Consider the following 25191-nt stretch of genomic DNA (forward strand, 5'->3'; position numbering starts at 1 on the left):
TACTGCACTCTGTCTTCCTTACCCCTCTCCATCATACCCTGCTATGTAGGACTCACCTCCTCCTACCTGTCTTCCTGAACTGGAAACGTCAGCAGCTGTAGATAGAATGTTACAGGAAGAAGCATTGTGATGTCACGGGCTAGTGATGTCACAGGCTAGGTGTGATGTCACGGTAACCAGCAGCAAAGCTACCAAGTCACAGCTATCTTACATATACATTTTATACATCAATTATAACTGGATATACATGAATTTCTAGTTTAAAAAAAATGAGACTAGTGTAGAAAATGAAGTATAAGGCAGTGTTGTACAGAGTGCCTCAATATATAGGTAAAGGGAAAATAGAAGTGACAGGAATTTCTAGACTAAATCAGCGCATATTTTATAAAGAAATAAAGCTCTTTATCTAACAGGCTGAATGAATCATTTTCCATTATATGTGTGTGTATATATATTATATATATATAATCTACCAACTGTCCCGATTTTTTGGGAGGCTTCTGTCAGTCGCTGCTCTACTGTAGAGGAATGGTGCATAGACGCTGTGCACATGCGCTTACAGTGTCTATTCATGGAGACAGAGGGACCGCGGCATGCCAGCAGCTCACAGAGTGCAACAGAGTGTTACATACATAACACTGCCACAGGCTCTGGCGTCCGGCCTCTCCCTTCTTCATCTGCAGAATCCTCCGCAACCCCTCCCCCACCTCCCACCCCGCGAGGCAATGCATTCACCCCGCTGATCCATCACCGCTGGCAGGTTTTGTTATCCTTTGCTAAGCCATGTGACGTGGCAGCTGCTTCTGGTATCTCCTCAGTGAGAGGCCAGGCAGAGAAGCTTCCTGCAGCGAGAGGCGTGTGGCCAGTTCCTCTGGGACTCTGAGAGCTGTCCCGCAAGGCACTCTTCTCCAGTCCCCCGGAAAGGCTTCTGTCACAAGCTGCACTGTATGTGTGGCAAATGTGCTGTAGTGTAGTGTGGTGGTGCTGCACTGCGGGGGTCTATTTAGTACATGATGGTAGCGATGTGTGTCAGCAGGGCCGTAACTAGTTGTGTGCCGAGTGTGCTCAGCCCACAGCGCATAGGCACTGGCCCAATTTTAGGTATGGATGGGGGGGGGGGGGGCGCACCAGTTTCCTGTCTAGTTACGGCTCTGATTCAACTACGCTATGTAACATAGATTACATGATTCACAGAGACAGTTTGCAGTTGAGCAGGTTGGTCTAAACATGGCACGCAAGATTGTGCTGTTTCAGTAGACCTTGGCAGGGCCGGCAACAGAAATCTTGTGGCCCGGTACAGTGATATCTCTGGGGCCCCCTTAGATGAGATAGATAGATATAGAGATATATATATCTATTAGAGATGAGCGGGTTCGGTTCGTCGAAATCCGAACCCCCCCAAACTTTACATGGTTTACACGGGTCCGAGGCAGCCTCGGTTCTTCCCGCCTAAGACGCAAAACCCGAACGGGGGAAAACGTCATCATCCCGCTGTCGGATTCTCGCGAGATTCGGATTCCATATAAAGAGCGGCGCGCCGCCGCCATGTTCACTCGTGCATTGTCGATTGAGCGGAGAGGATGTGGCTATGTTCTCTGCCTGAAAAGCTCAATATCTGTGCTCAGTGTGCTGCATTGTGGGGACCAGTATACATTAGTACAGTGCTGCATTGTGGTGACCACCAGTATATAGTAGTACAGTACAGTAGGCCATAGCATTATCTTGCAGCTCCGTGTCAGACTCAGTTCTATTCTCCGGATCAGTGCTCAATATCTGTGCTGCATTGTGGGGACCAGTATATAGTAGTACAGTGCTGCATTGTGGTGACCACCAGTATATAGTAGTACAGTACAGTAGGCCATAGCATTATCTTGCAGCTCCGTGTCAGACTCAGTTCTATTCTCCGGATTAGTGCTCAATATCTGTGCTGCATTGTGGGGACCAGTATATAGTACTACAGTGCTGCATTGTGGTGACCACCAGTATATAGTAGTACAGTAGGCAATAGCATTATCTTGCAGCTCCGTGTCAGACTCAGTTCTATTCTCCGGATCAGTGCTCAATATCTGTGCTGCATTGTGGGGACCAGTATATAGTAGTACAGTGCTGCATTGTGGTGACCACCAGTATATAGTAGTACAGTACAGTTGTCCATTGCTGTGTCTTGCAGCTCCGTGTCAGACTCCGTTCTATTCTCCGGATCAGTGCTTAATATCTGTGCTACATTGTGGGGACCAGTATATAGTAGTACAGTGCTGCATTGTGGTGACCACCAGTATATAGTAGTACAGTACAGTAGGCCATAGCATTATCTTGCAGCTCCGTGTCAGACTCAGTTCTGTTCTCCAGATCAGTGCTCAATATCTGTGCTGCATTGTGGGGACCAATAGTACAGTGTGGGGACCAGTATATAGCAGTACAGTGCTGCATTATGACCACCAGTATATAGTAGTACAGTACAGTTGTCCATTGTTGTATCTTGCAGCTCCGTGTCAGACTCAGTTCTATTCTCCGGATCAGTGCTCAATATCTGTGCTGCATTGTGGTGACCAGTATACAGTAGTACAGTGCTGCATTGTGACCACCAGTATATAGTAGTACAGTACAGTAGGCCATTGTTGTATCTTGCAGCTCCATGTCAGACTCAGTTCTATTCTCCAGATCAGTGCTCAATATCTGTGCTGCATTGTGGGTACCAGTATATAGTAGTACAGTGCTGCATTGTGGTGACCACCAGTATATAGTAGTACAGTACAGTAGGCCATAGCATTTTCTTGCAGCTCCGTGTCAGACTCAATTCTATTCTCCGGATCAGTACTCAATATCTATGCTGCATTGTGGGGACCAGTATATAGCAGTACAGTGCTGCATTGTGGTGACCACCTGTATATAGAAATACAGTACAGTAGGCCATAGCATTATCTTGCAGCTCCGTGTCAGACTCAGTTCTATTCTCCGGATCAGTGCTCAATATCTGTGCTGCATTGTGGGGACCAGTATATAGTAGTACAGTGCTGCATTGTGGTGACCACCAGTATATAGTAGTACAGTACAGTAGGCCATAGCGTTATCTTGCAGCTCCGTGTCAGACTCAGTTCTATTCTCCGGATCAGTGCTCAATATCTTTGCTGCATTGTGGGGACCAGTATACTACAGTACAATAGTCCAGTGCTGTTCTCGCTGCTCAGTGTCAGTTCTCCATAGTATCATCAGTGATCAGTATAATCAGTACTCAGTATAATCAGTGCACTGTTAGACGTGCGCCTGTTTTCCGCCATTAGTGCAGTGGGATTTAGAGAATTGATGAAGTTATTGTGTCCCCGGTACAAAATCCCATCTATATTCCACTTCACTAGGCAAGCGATAGCGAGATTTTACCAATTAATATCAGTGATTTATAATTATTAATTACAGTGATCTTGCCAAATAATTCCAGTGATTTTGTCATTTTCTTCCAGTGATTTGGACCAATAATATCATTGATTAGAACGAATAATTCCTGTGATTTTGTCATTTTCTTCCAGTGATTTGGACCAATAATACCATTGATTAGAACAAATAATTCCTGTGATTTTGTAATTTTCTTCCAGTAATCTGGACCAATAATACCAGTGATTAGAATGAATAATTCCTGTGATATTGAGGTTTTGTGTCGCTTATCTTAGCCATCCAGCGACCACAGTGCACCTCTTTTTCTCTTTTCTTCGAATCGTGTGCTGTTTGGGGCCAATTTTTTTAAGTGCCATCCTGTCTGACTCTGCAGTGCCACTCCTAGATGGGCCAGGTGTTTGTGCCGGCCACTTGGGTCGCTTAGCTTAGTCATCCAGTGACCTCGGTGCAAATTATGGTTATTGAGGTAAAAATTACTATGGGATCATAATTACCTCCAAATTCTACGATTTAAGCTGTTTTTGAGGGGTTTTTGAAAAAAAACACCTGAATCCAAAACACACCCGAATCCGACAAAAAAATTTAAGGGAGGTTTTGCCAAAACGCGTCCGAATCCAAAACCAAAACCCGAAAAATTTCTGGTGCACATCTCTAATTTTAAATATATATATATATATATATATATATATATATATATATATATATATATATATATACACTGCTCAAAAAAATAAAGGGAACACTAAAATAACACATCCTATATCTGAATGAATGAAATATTCTTATTAAATACTTTGTTCTTTACATAGTTGAGTGTGCTGACAACAAAATCACACAAAAATTATCAATGGAAATCAAATTTATTAACCCATGGAGGTCTGGATTTGGAGTCACACTCAAAATTAAAGTGGAAAAACACACTACAGGCTGATCCAACTTTGATGTAATGTCCTTAAAACAAGTCAAAATGAGTCTCAGTAGTGTGTGTGGCCTCCACGTGCCTGTATGACCTCCCTACAACGCCTGGGCATGCTCCTGATGAGGTGGCGGATGGTCTCCTGAGGGATCTCCTCCCTGACCTGGACTAAAGCATCCGCCAACTCCTGGACAGTCTGTGGTGCAATGTGGCGTTGGTGGATGGAGCGAGACATGATGTTCCAGATGTGCTCAATTGGATTCAGGTCTGGGGAATGGGCGGGCCAGTCCATAGCATCAATGCCTTCGTCTTGCAGGAACTGCTGACACACTCCAGCCACATGAGGTCTAGCATTGTCTTGCATTAGGAGGAACCCAGGGCCAACCGTACCAGCATATGGTCTCACAAGGGGTCTGAGGATCTCATCTCAGTACCTAATGGCAGTCAGGCTACCTCTGGCGAGCACATGGAGGGCTGTGCGGCCCCCCAAAGAAATGCCACCCCACACCATTACTGACCCACTGCCAAACCGGTCATGCTGGAGGATGTTGCAGGCAGCAGAACGTTCTCCTTGGCGTCTCCAGACTCTGTCACGTCTGTCACATGTGCTCAGTGAGAGCCTGCTTTCATCTGTGAAGAGCACAGGGCGCCAGTGGCGAATTTGCCAATCTTGGTGTTTTCTGGCAAATGCCAAACGTCCTGCACAACCCCCACCTGCGGACGTCGGGCCCTCATACCACCCTCATGGAGTCTGTTTCTGATCATTTGAGTAGACACATGCACATTTGTGGCTTGCTGGAGGTCATTTTGCAGGGCTCTGGCAGTGCTCCTCCTGTTCCTCCTTGCACAAAGGCGGAGATAGCGGTCCTACTGCTGGGTTGTTGCCCTCCTACGGCCTCCTCCACGTCTCCTGATGTACTGGCCTGTCTCCTGGTAGCGCCTCCATGCTTTGGACACTACGCTGACAGACACAGCAAACCTTCCTGTCACAGCTCGCATTGATGTGCCATCCTGGATGAGCTGCACTACCTGAGCCACTTGTGTGGGTTGTAGACTCCGTCTCATGCTACTACTAGAGTGAAAGCACCGCCAGCTTTCAAAAGTGACCAAAACATCAGCCAGAAAGCATAGGAGCTGAGAAGTGGTCTGTGGTCACCACCTGCAGAACAACTCCTTTATTGGGGGTGTCTTGCTAATTGCCTATAATTTCCACCTGTTGTCTATTCTATTTGCACAACCGCATGTGAAATTGATTGTCAATCAGTGTTGCTTCCTAAGTGGACAGTTTGATTTCACAGAAGTGTGATTGACTTGGAGTTACATTGTGTTGTTTAAGTGTTCCCTTTATTTTTTTGAGCAGTGTATATATATATATATATATATATATATATATATATACACACATACATTAAAGCGCAACTGAATTTGCTGTGTTACATAAGAAACTGTTAGCAAAAAAATATATATTTATTACTCTATGTACATATATAAATATGTATATCTCATCCGCACACAACAGTCTATTTCTCCCTCTTTCTTTCCTCCCACACACCCCACAGTCTGTCTCTCCCCAATGACTCCATTCTGCATTCACAGCTCCCTCACCCCATCCCAAAGCCCTGTATCCCATCACCAAGCCACTCTCACCCCGGGGAGAGACTCACCTGTGCAGCACTCCCAAGTACCAAGACACAAACACCGCTCAGTATGTACCATGTGGCCCTTACAACCCAGCAGAAGAGGCTGGCGCAGGGCACGGGAATCCTGGCCAGCAGAGCTGCTGCCATGTTCCGTAACTGCCTGCAACAGAGCTGGACTGGTAAGAGCGGGTGCACACTCGCGTCGCACAATCACTGTGAAAGGCTTCTGTCACTCTGAGGCTGATACAGCTCGCTGCCCTATTTGGACAAGATCGCTCACATCCTTGTCGGGCACTAAGTGGCATATCTTTGGGGCCCCTCTTATCCTTGGGGCAAAGTACAGGTTTCCCCTTTGACCCCCCTTCCCTGTCGCCGGCCCTGGACCTTGGGACTGATTCTGGGGTGCAAAGATCCTACCTTTTTCAGGCGGGGGGCTGCCGCTGCCCATTGCCAGAGAGGGAGAGGAGAGAACTGGACCCCGGAAAGCCAGGTCCCAGCACCTGCACAATGCAGCTGCTTGAGTACGCTTGCACAACCCCTGAAGCCAATAGAAGCTGGATAGGGCTGACGTTCAGGCAGGGAGTGGACTCCTACAGAAAGCATGCTCTTTGCTAATTGCAGCCCAGTCTGGCAATCCCGTATGGAGGAAACACCTCCCAGTGAGACTGCCTGTCCTGCGGGTGACTGGCAGGTAGGACTTCCAATAAGAAGTCACTGCCAATCACAGTGAAGCCACTGAGCCAGTGCAGTCACACAGACTCAGCTGAACTCACTGAAGTGGCAGATTTTACTGGGGGGGCTGCACTCCTGAACCCATAGTTAATATCCACCACTGAAGATCTCCATTCTCGGATGCAACTTGGCCGGAACCGTCTTTGGTGAAATAGTATGCTTCGGAGCAGGAAGTGGGCGGTGGCAAAGCAAAGCAATCGTATATAACCACCCTGACTTGTGGGAGTGCCATTTGTGTGCAGGGGCGAGAATCAAAAGCTTTGTGTGATTGGTCGTCTGTACAGAGAAGGGAAGGCTGTTTTTAATGGATGGCTTGCACTTAGCATCAGGCTGCTGTATGTGCTGATACTAAGATGGCAATTACGGCAGCCGGCTTAAAATATATGGGTGGCGCAGGTATCTGCTTTCCCAGTCACAAATTAGTTGAACAGGAACTTGTATTACTAAAAAATAGTAACGCAGGCTTCCACGGCTGTGCGCGGCTACACCCACATTGCATGCGAATCAGTGTTTACTGAACATACTGGCAACTACAGTCTATTTGTAGCTTATATAGTCAGCATCAATAAATATAAATCTATATATATAAAAATGGATGTATGTGTGGACTGTGTATGTATGTTCCAGCATAACTCTGGAATGCCTGGAGCAATTTACACCACACTTGGAACACATATGACTTACAATCTGGAAAAAAATACTGTGGGGGTAAGACACCGCTAGCACCCCTAGGGGTGGGGGTGGGAAGGGGGCGATATGTAAAAATCCATAGTTTTCGGGGTCGCTGAGATGAATAGTGACACTCCCGATGCCGTTTCGGTCCAAGTGGGGGGTGAGAAGGGGTGAAAAAGAAAATGTCCAGCATGACCGTCATTAGTGTCAAATCCATAGTTTTCGGGGTCGCTAAGCTGATTGGTAACAGCCTCGATGACACGTAAGCCCAAATTTAGTCGAATACAACGAATAGGAGACAATTTAATAGCAGATCATCTTAATGATTATTTTTGCTCAGTATTTACTACTGAAAGAGAGGGGAAGGGGCCACAGTTAAGTTGCAGGGATATTCAGGAAAATTAAACAAGTACATTTACAGAGGAGAAGGTCCTAACAGAACTCTCAAAGCTGAAAGTGGACAAATCTATGGGGCCAGATGGGATACATCCAAGGATACTAAAAGAACTTAAAGAGGTGCTGGTAGCACCATTGACAGAATTATTCAACCAGTCATTAGCTACAGGAGTAATTCCAGGGGACTGGAAAAGAGGGACTGCACAAAAAGAAGGACTGCACAAAAGTGGAAGCAAGGAAGAGGCAAACAACTACAGACCAGTGAGTCTTACATCAGTAGTAGGGAAATTGATGGAAACATTCTTAAAAGAAAGAGTTGAAGATTATCTCAAATCCGGCAATTTACTGGATCCCAAACAGCATGGATTCACTGGGGGGAGATCATGTCAAACAAATCTTATTGACTTTTTTGATTGTGTGACTAAAGTGATGGATAAAGGTGGAGCCATGGATATAGCTTATCTAGACTTTAGTAAGGCTTTTGACACAGTTCCACATCGCAGACTGCTAAATAAACTTGAAAGTTTGGGATTGGATATTAGGATTATTGAATGGATAAGATCTTGGTTGAAGGATAGAAAACAGAGAGTTGTGGTAAATGGAGTGCATTCACAGGAGGGAAATGTTACCAGTGGAGTACCCCAGGGATCTGTACTTGGACCAGTGCTTTTTAATATATTTATTGGTGACATTGCAAATGGCATTAAAGGGAAAGTATGCCTTTTTGCAGATGACACAAAGGTATGCAACAGGGTAGACACACCAGGTGGGGTAAAACAAATGATTGAGGATCTAGATAGACTAGAGGAATGGTCAAGAGTCTGGCAATTACAGTTTAATGCCAAAAAATGCAAAATCATGCACTTGGGTCTCAAAAATCCTAAAGCTAAATACAGTATTAATGGCACTATACTGGAAACTACTGAGGAGGAAAGGGATCTAGGAGTTACTATTTCAGATGACTTAAAGGCAGGTAAGCAATGTAACAAGGCAATGAGGAAAGCTAGTCAGATGCTTGGCTGCATTGGGAGAGGAATCAGCAGCAGAAAGAAAGAAGTAATAATGCCACTGTATAGGTCATTGGTACAGCCTCATCTAGAATACTGTATTCTAGATTAATTCCCTGCCCGAGGGAGTTGTAATGGCGGAATCTGTCAACACCTTTAAAAATGGGTTAGATAAATTCCTATCTGATAAGGATATCCAGGGGTATAGTGCATAGTCATGCATTATAGTTACTATAAATAGGGATAAAATGCAATGGCTGACAGCAGCATCAGTCAGAAATTTTAGTCAAATCATCATGCATAGGACACCACAAATAGGTTGAACTCGATGGACAATTGTCTTTTTTCAACCTCAGATACTATGTTACTATGTTACTATGTTCTGGAGGCCATATCTTCAAAAGGATATTAATACATTAGAAACTGTACAAAGGAGGGCAACTAAAATGGTGCATGGCCTACATCACAAAACATACCCAGAAAGACTAAGAAATCTCAATATGTATAGTTTGGAGCAGAGAAGGGAAAGGGGGGACATGATAGAAACTTTCAAATATATCAAGGGTTTCAACAAAGTCCAGGAGGGAAACATTCTCCAAATGAAGAGAAGCAAAAGGACACGAGGACATGCACTGAGACTGGAGGGGGGGAGGTTCAGGGGAAATTTGCGGAAAAATTATTTCACAGAAAGGGTAGTGGACAAGTGGAATAGCCTCCCATCAGAGGTGGTAGAGGCTAAGACAGTACAGCAATTTAAACATGCATGGGATAGACATAAGGATATCCTTACAAAGAAATAAGGATCAAATAAGGTTAGAGATAAAAAATAATATTTAAAAAAAAAAAAAAGAGGGCAGACTAGATGGGCCAAGTGGTTCTTATCTGCCGACAAATTCTATGTAAATACCCAGGCAACGCCGGGAAGGAACGTTTGTTGGTTTGGTTATTTGTACGAGATAAACTCAGGAACTGCTGAACGCATGTTTAAAATTGATATGTTCCTTAGACTGTCCGTTAACATATAGGCTATGTGTCTTCACGCTAATTCTGTTAGGGGTTGGGTAGTGAACTTAAACTTGAAGATGGACGCAATGAAAATAGTCTTATTGCGTTAAAATCTCCACGCGGGCGAAGCCGCGGGCAAAAAGCTAGTATTAAAATAAACACAGAGAACGAGTAACAACAGAGACTTGGTATCCGGTCTATAGCGCTACACTAAAAAGGTAGACAGTTTAACAGGTCGACAGGGTCAAAAGGTCAACATGACAATGGTCGACACACATATGGTAGACAGAACTTTTTTAAATTAATTTTTCATTTTTTCCAACTTTTTCATACTTGACCATACGCGTGAAATTGTAACCTTGCCCGAAGTCGCGAGCCATGCGAGAGGATGTAGTACAGTAATAGGGCTTGTTTGTGGCAGAAAAGTGAGTAAAAAAATTGTCTACCTTTTTTGTGTCAACCATCTCCAAGTCAACCTTTTGACCCTGTCGATCATTCCTACTGTCTACCTATTCTATGTCGACCTTTTGACCCTGTCGACCTAATGCGTGTCTACCATTAGTGGTAGACCTATTGACTGTAGTGTAAATCTAATAATCCACACCCCAGAGACTCACACGTGTAAAGAAGAGGATCTGAGGTGTCCAGCTGCTCATCATAAAAAAATAGGGATAACTGTATCTTTTCAGAAATATACGCTGCCTATTTCTTCAGTTACACAGTCCCCAACATTTCAAATATCACTGATGTACCATTCAGTGTCGCAGACCTTGGTGCACTACAAGCTCCAGCATGACACCTTCACTGAAAATAGCTACAGCGTTATTTATTTGCATTTTAAATGTTCATTTTTTTTAAATTGTAAATGAACAAAACAGCAAGTATTTTTTTATGTGATAACAAATAAGCCAAATCATAACCGGTAGCGAGAGTTGCAGTGTTAGGAATATTATAAAGTACAGTACAGTTGGTTCATATAAACAAAATAAAAAAAGGGACAAGATAATTCCAGGCAATCTTTTAAAAAAAGGTAACTCAAAGCAACTGTGCCACTTTACCATTACTGTGCTGTGTATTATTTATGTGTACTTTAAATAATAATAATAATAATAAACATTTAAAAATTACTTTTTATATCAGTAAGCTTACTGACCGTTATTATATAGGAATACTATAATATGCAGCAGGTTCCACCTGCGGGTGTGGTATTGAAAGTCGACAGTAACTAGGTCAACAATGTCTAGGTCGACCACTATTGGTCGACAGTAACTAGGTCGACAGGGTGTCTAGGTCGACAGGGTCTTTAGGTCGACATGTTCTAGGTCGACAGGTCAAAAGGTCGACATGAGTTTTAATGTTATTTTGGTGTCGTTTTCTTCGTAGAGTGACCGGGAACCCCAATTAGTGCACCGCGTCCCCTCGCATGGCTCGCTTCGCTCGGCACAGATTACCGTTCCAATCGTAGTCCACGTGGATCGTTAAGTATGAAAAGGTTCAAAAAAAGAAAAAAATTGTGAAAAACTCACGTCGACCTTTTGACCTGTCGACCTAGAACATGTCAACCTAAAGACCCTTTCGACCTAGACACCCTGTCGACCTAGTTACTGTCGACCAATAGTGGTCGACCTAGACATTGTCGACCTAGTTACTGTCGACTTTCAATCCGGATCCCGAATGACTGTGCCTGGGTGGGTCTGGCTGCAGGAGAGCCGTGTGGGGTAATTAGCACAGTGTGCAGGGCACTGAGTGACCGTATCTGGGTGGGTCTGGCTGCAGGAGAGCTGTGTGGGGTAGTACTGTGCAGGGCACTGAGTGACTGTGCCTGGGTGGGTCTGGCTGCAGGAGAGCTGTGTGGGGTAATTAGTACTGTGCAGGGCACTGAGTGACCGTATCTGGGTGGGTCTGGCTGCAGGAGAGCGGTGTGGGGTAGTACTGTGCAGGGCACTGAGTGACTGTGCCTGGGTGGGTCTGGCTGCAGGAGAGCTGTGTGGGGTAATTAGTACTGTGCAGGGCACTGAGTGACCGTATCTGGGTGGGTCTGGCTGCAGGAGAGCTGTGTGGGGTAGTACTGTGCAGGGCACTGAGTGACTGTGCCTGGGTGGGTCTGGCTGCAGGAGAGCTGTGTGGGGTAATTAGTACTGTGCAGGGCACTGAGTGACCGTATCTGGGTGGGTCTGGCTGCAGGAGAGCTGTGTGGGGTAGTACTGTGCAGGGCACTGAGTGACTGTGCCTGGGTGGGTCTGGCTGCAGGAGAGCTGTGTGGGGTAATTAGTACTGTGCAGGGCACTGAGTGACCGTATCTGGGTGGGTCTGGCAGCAGGAGAGCTGTGTGGAGTAATTAGCACAGTGTGCAGGGCACTGAGTGACCGTATCTGGGTGGGTCTGGCTGCAGGAGAGCTGTGTGGCTGCCCCCTCTAGTGGGAGGAGAACACTGACAAGGAGTTTAGGATGGGACGCTGAGTAACTTGAAGTTCTCTTCCCAGCTGTTACATGCTAGTGTGATACTGACATGCGGAGCAGCAGCCGCCTCCATGCCCCTGTGTCTATAGCTGCACCCTGCACACCCCTTTCCGCAGCAGCACCTCATCTCTCTGGGAGCCCCCCCTTCACATCATTCCCCAGCCAGGGGCAAGGAGCATGGAGGAGCCATCCCCTCTGAGAGTGCACGGGGCATTCCTGCAGGCTGCCTGAGATAAAGTTCCCTGCACTTGTTAAATGTGGAGAGAAGTCCTGTAAGCAGCGTGTCACTTACTGGGGGAAGATGAGGACCTGGACAGTGGCTGTCCTCTTAGCATGGTGCACGGTGTTGCTGCAGGAGGTGCTGGGCAGGAGGCTCCCCATGGACACTGGTCAGTGTGGGCTGCCCAAGTCGGTGAGTTACATTCTCGTGTATTCTACAGTGTGTTCTCTGCCCTCCTGATTAGTAAACTCTTCTCTATAGATTGCAAGCTCTTCTGTGCAGGATTCTCATTCCAGCTGTGACTCCTTGTTTTTTTAAATGTGAAAATGTTTTTGTTTCTTTTAAATGTGGAAATGATATACATATATCTGTGTGTGCATGTGTGTGTGTATATATATATATATATACACACACACACACACACACACACACACACACACACACACACACACACACATATATGTACATACATATCTATCTATTATTAAATATATGCATATATATATATATATATATATATACACACTTATGTGTACATATATATATCTATAGATAGATGTATGTATATAGACATACAGATTTATAGATATATGTATCTATCGACTATATATATATATATCTGTCTCTGAGCATGTATGTGTGTATATATATATATATATATATATATATAACACTTTTGATGAGGAGTTGAACGCTCTCTGTATCCCACTAACTGCTCCTTTCTCTTGTTCAGGATGATTTTCTGCCACTTTCGTAAATAAAATAAAAAAAGTTTTGTTATTTTTTGTCAGTAAATCGACTACTGTACTATATTGCTCTGTCATATAAATAAGATAAAATCAGGGTCCAGGCAATTGGTGATAATGATCCAACTCTTGGACCTCAACAATCTGCTTTGCAATGGGGGCAGGGTGTACTCAAAAGCTTTGATTCAAATCCTATTTATCAGGATCTGCAGTGAGAGGATTCAATCCATTATTTGCGCACCCCATGGTGTCTCTGAACTAGGAATGACCGGCAAAAAGATGCTGCTCGTGGGGAGTGAGGAAGTCATCACGTGTCACCTCGCTTGCCCCCATGATAAATACAAAAATAACAGTTGTTATCAGCGCTCATCCTCACCACAAATCACAATATATTGTCATATCTGTTAGCAATTGCATTTAAAAGGATAGATTATTATTATGCTGGTATATACTGTATATGGTAGTAATTGGCTATATATATTTGTATACAGAGATCTTATATGTATGTATATATATATATATATATATATATATATATATACATATACACACACACACGTTAAACTTTGTGTATATATACACACATATATATATATATATATATTCATATACACATACATACATGTTAAACTTTATATGCATATTTCTAAAATGTTCATATAACAGCGATTTAACAAACAACTGTATGTATTTCCCAGCAATCGGAGTTGAACTCTTTCTTATGGACCATCAAGAGGAATCCACCTGCCTATCTCTTTGGAACCATACATGTGCCTTACACCAGAGTCTGGGATTTCATTCCACAGAACTCCAAAAAAGCTTTTCAGGACAGCAGCAATGTGTATTTTGAGCTGGACCTGACAGATCCATACACGATCTCGGCACTGGCCAGCTGTCAGATGCTGCCTCAGGGGGAGAATCTACAGGATGTCCTGCCAAGGGACCTGTACCGGAGACTCAAGAGGCACTTGGAGTATGTGAAGTTAATGATGCCTCACTGGATGACTCCGGATCAGAGGGGCAAGGGTCTCTATGCCGAGTACCTTTTTAATGCCATCGCTGGGAACTGGGAGAGGAAGAGGCCCGTGTGGGTGATGCTCATGGTGAATTCTCTGACAGAGTCTGACATTCGCTCTAGAGGTGTCCCAGTTCTGGATTTATACTTGGCTCAAGAAGCCGACAGGATGCGTAAGAAAACGGGAGCTGTGGAGAGAGTGGAGGAGCAATGCCACCCACTCAACAGGTTAAACCTGTCCCAGGTAGGATCCTGATTTTCTTTCATAACTGTTATAATTTACGGTGGAGGGAGTTATTTTGTGGACTGAACCAATATATTGAAAATTAAGCCTAATACAGTAGCTGACCTCACTGAGGCATGGGGCACAAAGTTTCTCACTAGTCCATAACGAATATGCCTGCTCAAATATTGGTCCATTACAAAAAACGTCCTCAGCCGTGGTGTAAAGCTGAGGCATACCCATTAAGCCATCCCCCTAAATTCCTGAAAAATTCAGTGATGTGTTAGTAGTGTCATAAGATTGTAGAATGAAATGTTGAGGTGGGACAAGGAATTAGCATCTTATTAGTACTGTAAAATCCAGCTCAACAAAGTTTTGGCAATCCTAAATGACCGTTTAAGCACAATCACAAAGAAACACTGAAAAATATAACAACGCCCAGCCCTGACCTTATCATGTGTAACACAATACATACATTTTTCTGCAATCTGGCTTTTATCATGACACAATGAGTGGGAATTTTCATTAATGGACAGCTTGTTTCATTGATACCTTTTCAGAGAAGGAAATAAATTAGTATCATGATCCCCTTCTTAAACTATTAGGATTCTCAAATCAGAGGTAATTTACCATCTTCCACCATCAGGGCGTAGAGAACATTGTATCACATTGAAGTGTTTGTTTGGGTATTGTTTATAAATATAAGATTGGTTTGTAAACAATCCTAGTTTCTGCCTCCTATGAAAGTACAATTTCATGATGTTAATTCATTTAGTGTTTGGCCAGTTGACTGTGATTTAGGAAGAGATATCTGGGAGAAAACATTTTTTTATAAAAATTCTCGGCTTAATTGTGATATTATTAATTAAAATACAAAGTAAAGAGAAGCCACTGACTTCTTTTTGTTCTACAAACACAATTGAAATAAACATAAATATGAATACTAATTCTCATTTGTATGAAATCTATAACCATGCAGCTAACTATTGCAGCTATATGGATAAATATGTTCTCACAAAATTTGACGATCAAACCTAAATCTTATTATTGGTGGCATAGCATTATAATATAATAAGGCACTTTCCTATTATCTGTGCTTTATGTCACGTAACGCATCAAAGTGACACACATCAATATTAACGCTACAAATCTCACTAAGAAATATTTATTGTTTGGCTTTGAGTGTTAATAATAGTAATACTGTAAGAAATTCAAACTGTACAGAGCATGCACCATATGATGAAAATTACTTGTAGAGTACTGTATTTTGTTATGGTGCTGAAACACGGGTCACAGTACAGAGAACGATAAGAACTTTGAGTTGGGTCTCCAGGATTACCTTCTTGCAAACCAATTGTTTTGTACTAGCTAATAAACTATAATTTGTTATTAGATTTTAATTTTCATAACATTTATAAACAATACTTAAAACCATAAAGTTTGCAAATTAAACACCAGGAATGGGTTCAAGCCCCGATTCACAATAATAACTCGTGGTTTGGACTATAAAGGTTAGAACCTTGCACACGCTATGTAATTAGCAACAGTTTTTGTTTGGCTGACAGTTTGGTATTGTATTCACATCATTCTAAGCTGTTCTGTACATACTTACTAAAAGTTTTGAGCTAAGGTAGTAACTGTAACTTGGCTATATATATATATATATATATATACATACATACATATACACTGCTCAAAAAAATAAAGGGTACACTAAAATACATCCTAGATCTGAATGAATGAAATATTCTTATTGAATACTTTGTTCTTTACATAGTTGAATGTGCTGACAACAAAATCACACAAAAATTATCAATGGAAATCAAATTTATTAACCCATGGAGGTCTGGATTTGGAGTCACCCTCAAAATTAAAGTGGAAAAACACACTACAGGCTGATCCAACTTTGATGTAATGTCCTTAAAACAAGACAAAATGAGGCTCAGTAGTGTGTGTGGCCTCCACGTGCCTGTATATATACACACACACACACACACACACACACACACACACACACACACACACACACACACACACACACACACATAAATCAGTGCTGTCTCTATCAGCAAGTCTTAAACATCAGGATGCGGAGCATTATAACAGAATGTGGAGCGTTGTAACAGGGTGCAGGGTCACTGATTGGTAAACTGGGCCAATTTAAAGGTGATAGGTTTAGTCACTATACTGGAGATACATGTCATTAATTCAGCTGTACGGCCTGGTTGGTGATTATTTTGTCACGGAATATACAAATGATGCATTTCAGGATAATCTTATTATTTATATATTATTGAAATCAGCAAGTCCTACAAATTGCAGTGTAAAAAGCAAAGATATTGGTACGGAGATCTATATTTTAAGATTCATACATCACTTTGTTTGTACCTCTGTAGGTCACTGCCAATTCCCTACAATATCTCCCAGGTCCTTTGTATAAAACATGTTACTACACCTCTGTAGTCAGCAGTGCTCCCAGCATTGTATGTGTATGCACAGCCTCTGCATGAAGCATCCGTCGGGTCTCACTAGTATTACTGACACTGAACCTAGTTCACAAACTCCGTCACCAGCAGACAAACGGCAAACACAGCAAAGTACACAAAATATGAAATAAATCAGTTGCCTCGGAAACGTTATGGCATTGTAGAGATACATTAGATTAGTATCAGTTCCTGTTAGAAGTGAATTTTTATGATCAATACTTATTTGGAGAAACAACTCATTTTGTGGGAGATGTATCAAAACTTGGAGAGAGATAAAGTGGAGAGAGATAAAGTACCAGCCAGTCAGCTCCTAACTGCCATGTTAAAGTCTGTGTTTTAAAAATGACAGCTAGGGTCTGATTGGTTGGTACTTTCTCTCTCTCCACGCTTTGATACATCTCCCCCTTGTGGAATTGAGACCTGGGTTTACAAAGCCCATGAAAGTGTAGTCGCTGCCTAAAGTTTTGAAGTTGTCTAGGTGGGATCCGGACTATAGACCTACAAGGTCTAGGGCAACACTCAATAGGCCGACACAATATGGTCGACATGCATTAGGTTGACATTGAAAAATGTCGACATGGACAAGAGGTCAAACTATGAAAGGTTGACACTGGAAAAGGGTGACATGGAGAAAAGGTTGAAGGGTTCAGATTGTCGACATGGTAGTGGTCGACACGCATATGGTCGACACATTTGTCCTGGCAAATAAAATTATCATACAGATAATCTTCCTAACAATGAATGGATTCATTTTTCTCTCCAGTCATTTATAAATGACACCCACAACGCACAATAAAGAGAATGGACTCAAGCGGGAGTTTTGTCCTTACTGCAGGAACGATTGAGTGGGCCTAAGTAGTAATATGTGCCTGTGGCTGAGGTTCTACTAGAAGTCTTGGTAGTCAAACCCTGGGTATAGGGTGGTTTTCAGTTTGCCGGCTGTTGTGATCTGGCACAGTATACCGGCGCCGGAATCCCGACACCCGGCATACCATCACCTTTTCTCCCTCTTGGGGGTCCACAACCCCCCTGGAGGGAGAATAGATAGCGTAGCGCGCCACCGTGCCCGCAGCGTGGCGAGCGCAGAGAGCCCACAAGGGGCTCATTTGCACACGTCCAGCTTTCGGTATGCCGGCGGTCGGGATTCCGGTGCCGGTATACTGGCCGCCGGCATACCATACTACACCCATACTGAGTACACTGTATGTGTGTGTGAGCTGTGTGTCCATGGTATCCAGCCTCTAGGTCGACCACACTTAGGTCGACATGCATTAGGTCGACCACTATTGGTCGACATGCATTAGGTTGACATGACAAAAGGTCGACATGAGTTTCCCAGTCACTCTTTCTCAGTTCCCAGTCACTCTACTAAGAAAACGACACCAATTGTTTAAAAAAAAAAACCTCATGCCGACCTTTTGGCATGTTGACCTAATGCTTGTGTCAACCTATTCCAGATGTCAACTTAGTTACTGTCAACCAATAGTGGTCGACCTAAGTGTGGTCGACCCCAAGATCCACACCCGTGTCCATATATGTGTAGCTTGAGCACTGTTTTTACAGTTAACAAGTCACAGAAAATCAGAGGTTGTTGGGAGTTGTGGTTCAACAACAGCTGAAAAATAAGCGCAGTTTCATCCAGAAATAATATTGAGTGGAAGGTGTGAAAATTACACCGAGGAATAAGCAACGTCTCATAAGAGATTGCAGTTGTGGTTCAACTTTTACATCTGAGTAGGAGTTGGAACGACAATTTTCTGCTAAGGTCAAAAACTCTGTCACAGCCAAGGAATAACACGACTGGCAGAAAACCAATGTTATTTGAAACCGCCTGTCTGGATGCTGGTAATAGCGATCAGAGAGATATTACTTACCAGGCATCCACACGCCAATTATAATAATGGCAGTGCTGTCATAACCGCTTGGAATTGCCCATTCGGTTCTCAGTGACTTTGATTGGCAGGTCAAGTTCCCCAGTCTGTGTATATATAATATTGCTGGGAGCATTCCTATCTAACAATCTTTGCACAGCATAAGAAACCAAAATGGGATGTGCAGTATCAACTGTTATGCGTGATACAAATGTATGTTGTTTCTGTGTTCAACCCCATTAGCTCTAACCAATTGAAGTGATCATTTTTTTGAAAGTGGTATTTGTGCTATTTTGGCCAACAAGGCAGAAGCCCAGGGCTGCACTGTTCAGGGGGCATAACCGCAGTTTTACATTCTATTTACTTATTTTACTTAAAATTTTACTCTCTGCTAATTGAATGTTTCCTAAAACATGTTTTGCACAATACTGTTAGAAAGTGCCAGCATTCATGGTGCTGAAACCACACTAAGGTTATTGGTGAATGTTGTCACATGGCAACTCTGAGGATGCTGCATGCAGCGCAGTCTTTGGTGGTAAGGTGTCAGTCCTGGGTCTGATCTGGTTTGGAGCTGTCAGGTAGATGTATGGATTGTGATGCTATAGCTCCTGCTTTGCCTCTTTACCAAGGCGACTCAGGAAGCAATAGCGCTGAGATGTATGACCATCTCGACTGCCGAAATGTATGACCATCTCGACTGCCGAAATGGGGGAGTGAAAACGATTACCTGTCCTAAAGCTTGTGACGTCATAAAATTAACTATGAGAATGCTGGACACTACAAAATGTGCTTGATATCAGCTCGTCATTTTGGAGAAATGTCGTCCGATCTGACTAGTTTTGGGACAATAATCATGGGTGCTGCATACACAAGCTGAGATTATTGGGCCGAACCGCCAAAAATCGTGACCAGTCCAATTTTAATGTAGTATGCATCCAGCTCAGGGGGTAATTCAGACCTGACCGCTGGGCTGCAAACTTTGCTGTCCTGCGTTCAGATAGTCGCCGCCCCCAGGGGGAGTGTAAATTTGCAGTGCAAGTGTGCGATCCTATGCGTACGCCGAGCTGCAAAAATCCACTGTGCGCAGTCTGTGCGCAGCCCAGGACTTACTCCTACAGTGCGATCAGAACGATCTGATTGGGGCCGGAGCTAGCGTCAGACACCCTCCCTGAAAACGCTTGCGTTTTTCCGGACACTCCCAGTAAACGCTCAGTTACCACCCACAAACGGCCTCTTCCTGTCAATCACCTTGCGAACGCCTGTGCCATTGGATTTTTAACACTATACCGTTGCGGATGCCCTTTGTTGTTGTCCGACACACGTGCGCATTGCGGTGCATACACATGTGCGGTTATGACCTGATCACCGGCTTTGCGAAAACAGCAGCAATCAGATCTGAATCATCCCCTTAACTCAGGACTTTGGCTAAGTATGGGAATTAGATGGGACTTTTGACTGACTGTAGTACATATCTGGACAACTCCTAGGTGGCGTCTTAAAGTAAATTATAAATGTTTGCATTTTATATAGGAAATTGCTTCCTTTGTTTCCACATTTATTTATAGATAGCTAAAAATAAATATACTTTCCAAAGACGTACCTTAAGTTGATGCCACCGAAAAGTAGTCAGGTGGTGTCAGTATTTCCTTAATACTGTTGATTTTCCTAATAATGTTAAGAAGCTAATACCACTTTTAACTAATTGGTACTCTGTATATCCAATGACTTGAAACCATAGACATAAAGTCAGTCTTCCCATCCGTACCTTGGGTCATTGTTACACCAGGCGGCTTGAAATGCCGGATTGTAATGGAAACCACTGCTGCCTCACAAGGCAGATCTGTAATCCGAAATCCTGGCGCCCAGTGCATGTGAAAGGTGAACGTCGATACACAGTGGAATGATTTGCAAATCAGAAAAAGGATCCCAATAAACATTAGCCACTTAGAAAATGCCAAGTGTGAGTTTTCTGTGGGTGAACTATTCATTTATTTCAATAATTGCTGGCATGTTTAAAGTGTACCTTGACTTCTGCTTTTTAGACCCTGGAGGGGAGATACATGGGACAAGTGTAGGGCATCATCAAGAGCGTAGCTAAAACTTTGTGTGGCCTATAGCAACATTTTGAAGTGGTCCCCTATGGCTTCTAGATACAACTCTCTCGGCAGTGCTGCTCCAGAGTGGGTTTGTCTAGTGCTACGGGCACAAATCATTTTATTTTTATTTTACTTATGATTTTCAAGCAAGCAGTGGTCCTTCAGTATCACTATACTGTACAATGACTCAAAGAACAGCTCACCTTCAGTCACTTGTTTATCCGTCTGTTCTTTATACTGAATCTCGAGTCCAGGTTCTCCATCCACGGTGCCTCACTGGTGCACTGGGAATACTGGGAGATGTGACATCATCGCCTCTCTCATTAGGCAAGGAAAACAGCTCTGTAACATTTAGTGACAGGTAGGGTTCCACCTTTTTCATATTACCGTACAACGTGTGTGGCCTAGAGTGTGGGCAAAACTGCACTTTATGTGCCATTGAACCCCCACATACCCCTTTATTTGTCTCATATCTCCTCATGCTCCTTTCTGTGCCAGCCCAGAGCTCCATCATGCCCATTTCTTTGCCAGCCCAGAGATCCATCATGCCCATTTCTTTGCCAGCCCAGAGCTCCATCATGCCCATTTCTTTGCCAACCCAGAGCTCCATCATGCCCATGTCTTTGCCAGCCTAGATCCCCTCATTCCTCTTTATTTGACTCAGAGCTCCTTCATGAGTGAGAAGGGCGTTTAGTGTCATTAGACCCTATGCCATTGAGAATCACTTTATCGAGGGAATGAACTGGAAGCAGGAGGGTCCCCTATTCTTATGCAAGTCCATGGGAATTTTTCCAAATTTGTGAGTCTCCTGGTAGTTCTGGGAGAGTAGACATTTATGTGTTGAATACAGCATAGGAGGCACTGCCTTTATGATACGAGAAGATAAACTAATTTGGAGAAAATTAATGTTCATTTTGTTGTTTGAACATTTACCAGAAATCTACACTAGAATTAACAGTGTATTTATATTTTTGCGCTGTAAGTAATTGTATGACTGCGCCATATTCAGCTGTTATCACTTTTTTTAGTCACTGGCGACCTAGAATCATTTCCAGTTAAACCCTTTCATCACATGTGCACTAAGCATCACATTAATTCTTCCTTTTTGTACATTATAAAAGATCATCTTTATCAAAGATTATAGGATTAGATAGTGATAAATGCATTTTACATACATGATGCAAAGATTTATTTATTACCAGTTATTTATATGGCGCACACATATTCCGCAGCGCTTTACAGAGAATATTTGGCCATTCACATCAGTCCCTGCCCCACTGGAGCTTACACTCTATATTCCCTATCACATGTACACACAGACACATTCACTCTAGGGTTAATTTTGTTGGGAGCCAGTAAACCTACCAGTATATTTTTGGATTGTGGGAGGAAACCCACGCAAGTACCGGGAGAATATACAAACTCCACACAGTTAGGGTCATGGTGGGAATCGAACCCATGACCTCAGTGCTGTGAGGCAGTAATGCTAACCACTACGCCATCCGTACTGCCCGTGATTAGTACTGTATAGTTAACCCAGTAATGAGCAGGGGCATTTCCTTGAAAGTTTGGTAATTAAGGGACTTTTATAATGTGTTAAGGCTGAATTTCCATGGCCAATTATCGCTGAGATAATGAGTTTTTGCCACAATTTATCAAAACAATATCAAAATTGAAACAGTACTCAGCTGTGTCAGCAACACTGGCCCAGAGCAGTGAGGGGTAACTTCCAGACCAATCCCATGGGGTTGCTGTCGGTATCCCAACACTGCTCAGGAGACTGGCGCCAGATCACTAACAGCCGGGATGCTTAAGGTAAGTATCGGGGTTCAGGGTAGCGTTACCACCTTATCCCTTTAATTCTGGTCACATATTAATTACACAGGTTCTGTGGCTGATTAAAACCAGGTGAAATGGAGTCTTGAAGTCAGCCAGCCACAGAACCTGTGTAATTAATATGTGTCCAGAATTAAAGGGATGAGGTGGTAACCCTAGTTCAGGGTTAGGGCTCGGGGTGGGAGGGGGGAGGGTTAGGCACTAGGGGGATTAGGGTTAGGCACATTGAAGGTGTTTAGCCATAGAACCAAGATTTTGTAAGGATACAAAAGTAATAGTCCCAACAAGGTTAGTAACTGATGGACATAATGGCTCTATTCTCTTCTCATCCCCAATTCACTAATAACACCCCAGGACATCTCAGGACTGATTATTTCACTGATAGGATTAGCAGGGTGTTAATTGTGTGTTGATAAATGGACAGGAGGTTCTTCTCATAGGTCACTGAACAATGGCTTTTATTGATAAACGGTTTAACTCCTTCAGCTCCAGGGGGTGATGCATCAAATCTTGGAGATAAAGTACCAACCAATCAGCTCCTAACTGCCATGTCGCTACACAGTCTGTAACATGGCAGTTAGAACCTTGGTTGGTACTTTATCTCTCTCCATATTATCTCTGTCCTCTCCATGACTTGATACAGCTCACCCAGGTTATGGACTCCACTGTGCTGCTCATGGATTATACATTTTGCTCCATATTAGCTGAAAATAAAACCAATAAAACTGATTTGGACAAAAGTGGTGCATACTTGGCTTGTGTAACTATTATATAAATGGCAATAGCCTTCTTATAAACATTACGATCAGGAATCCCTGTCCTGGCAGCTAAATGCTCAGTTGACCCATAATATGCCAATAGTGGGTATCCTACAGATTCATGGTTTTATTTAATCACATATGGCTAGTGGAACATGTGTGCTGTAACCCCTGGTAACCAATAGACATTAGCCATCATTCGCTTAGCTGCAGGAGACTGGTAAATGGTGATATTTGATTGGTTGAAATAGGTTACAGAAAATCATTCCCTTATGTCATTAAATAAACCCATCTAGTCGTTGTCTAGGAATGACCATGAATCAACCCTTCCGGCTGTGAAAATAGAGATTCCACAGAGGACGTCACAGATGTTTTGTTTAATTACTCTTCCTATGGAATTCATTACAGCTGGTGGTATTTTTGTAACCCCTTCATTGCTAATGGGTCTAAAAGTCAACACCGTTATATACCATATTGGCCTCTACATATGTCAGAGGTCAGGATAAAAAATCAGCCCTTTTTGCAGTATTTCACTTTGCATTTCTGTAGTCACTGGCAATTATTTTTATTTTTTTTATAATGTGGGGGAGATTTGACGTCAGATAAGAACCTCTTGGCCCATCTGGTCTGCCTTTATTTCTGTTTTACCATATTGGTAACTTCAAGCTTGGAGAGAGATAATGTAGACCAGGCATTCCCAACCACGGTCCTCAAGGCACACCAACAGTGCAGGTTTTAGTGATATCCAGGCTGCAGCACAGATGGTTAAATCAAAATAACCGAGCTACTAATTAAGTTACCTGTGATGAAGCCTGGATATCACTAAAACCTGCACTGTTAGTGTGCCTTGAGGACCGTGGTTGGGAATGCCTGATGTAGAGAGTGGTAAAGTACCAACCAATAAACAAACACAGCCTGTAAAATGCTGATTGGCTGGTACTTTATCTTTCTGAAACACTGCAATGTCTGCTGTCTGTACATTACTACAAGATAACATTTTCATACCTCCCAACATGACCCTCTCCAGGAGGGACACAATGCTCTGCTTCTGGACTTTTCTCTTAATGTATGATTGCTGGCACCTGTGTTGAACAGGGTAATGGATAAGAAAGGTGTTTCAGTACAGGTGATGGCAATCATAAATTAAGATAAAAGTCCAGAAGCAGAGTATTCTGTCCCTCCTGGAGAGGGTCATGTTGGGAGGTATGCATTTTCAGTGCAAGCAGGGTGGTCCATCCTCTTAAAAAAATATAATAATCATAAATACACTGCATAAATTGCAATATACAAGAGTGAGAATGTCATTGCACCCATTATAATTGATTACATTACATCATGCTTGCCTACCTGACCCTCTCCATGAGGGAGAAAATGCTCTGTTCCTGGACTTTCCTGGTAATGTATGATTGCCATCACCTGTGGTGAAACACCTTTCTTATCAATTAACTAGCTCACCACAGGTGATGGCAATCATACATTACCAGGAAAGTCCAGGAACAGAGCATTTTCTCCCTCATGGAGAGGGTCAGGTAGGCAAGTATGATGCTATTAAGGCACAGGTTCTCAAACTCGGCACTCAGGACCCCACACAGTGCATGTTTTGCAGGTCTCCTCACAGAATCACAAGTGAAATATTTAGCTCCACCTGCGGACCTATTAAAATGTGTCTGTGAGTAATTAATACGCCTGTGCACTTGCTGGGTTACCTGCAAAACATGCACT

General features: G+C 43.1%; 1 protein-coding gene across 2 annotated transcripts in view; it reads left to right on the forward strand.

The window, feature by feature from the left end:
- The first annotated feature begins 12100 nt into the window (after positions 1–12100).
- TRABD2B (TraB domain containing 2B) overlaps positions 12101–25191 on the forward strand; it is a 627183-nt gene continuing 614092 nt past the window's right edge. Inside the window, exons 1-2 of one of the 2 annotated variants that reach the window (XM_063939588.1) lie at positions 12101–12630; positions 13883–14443. In XM_063939588.1, the coding sequence (XP_063795658.1) occupies positions 12520–12630; positions 13883–14443 (672 nt within the window). In that variant the 5' untranslated portion in view covers positions 12101–12519. The remainder of the gene's footprint in view (positions 12631–13882; positions 14444–25191) is intronic. The other variant, XM_063939587.1, reaches the window with a different exon arrangement.

This window comes from Pseudophryne corroboree, chromosome 9 (genome assembly GCF_028390025.1).
Source record: "Pseudophryne corroboree isolate aPseCor3 chromosome 9, aPseCor3.hap2, whole genome shotgun sequence".
Taxonomy (NCBI): Eukaryota; Metazoa; Chordata; class Amphibia; order Anura; family Myobatrachidae; genus Pseudophryne; species Pseudophryne corroboree.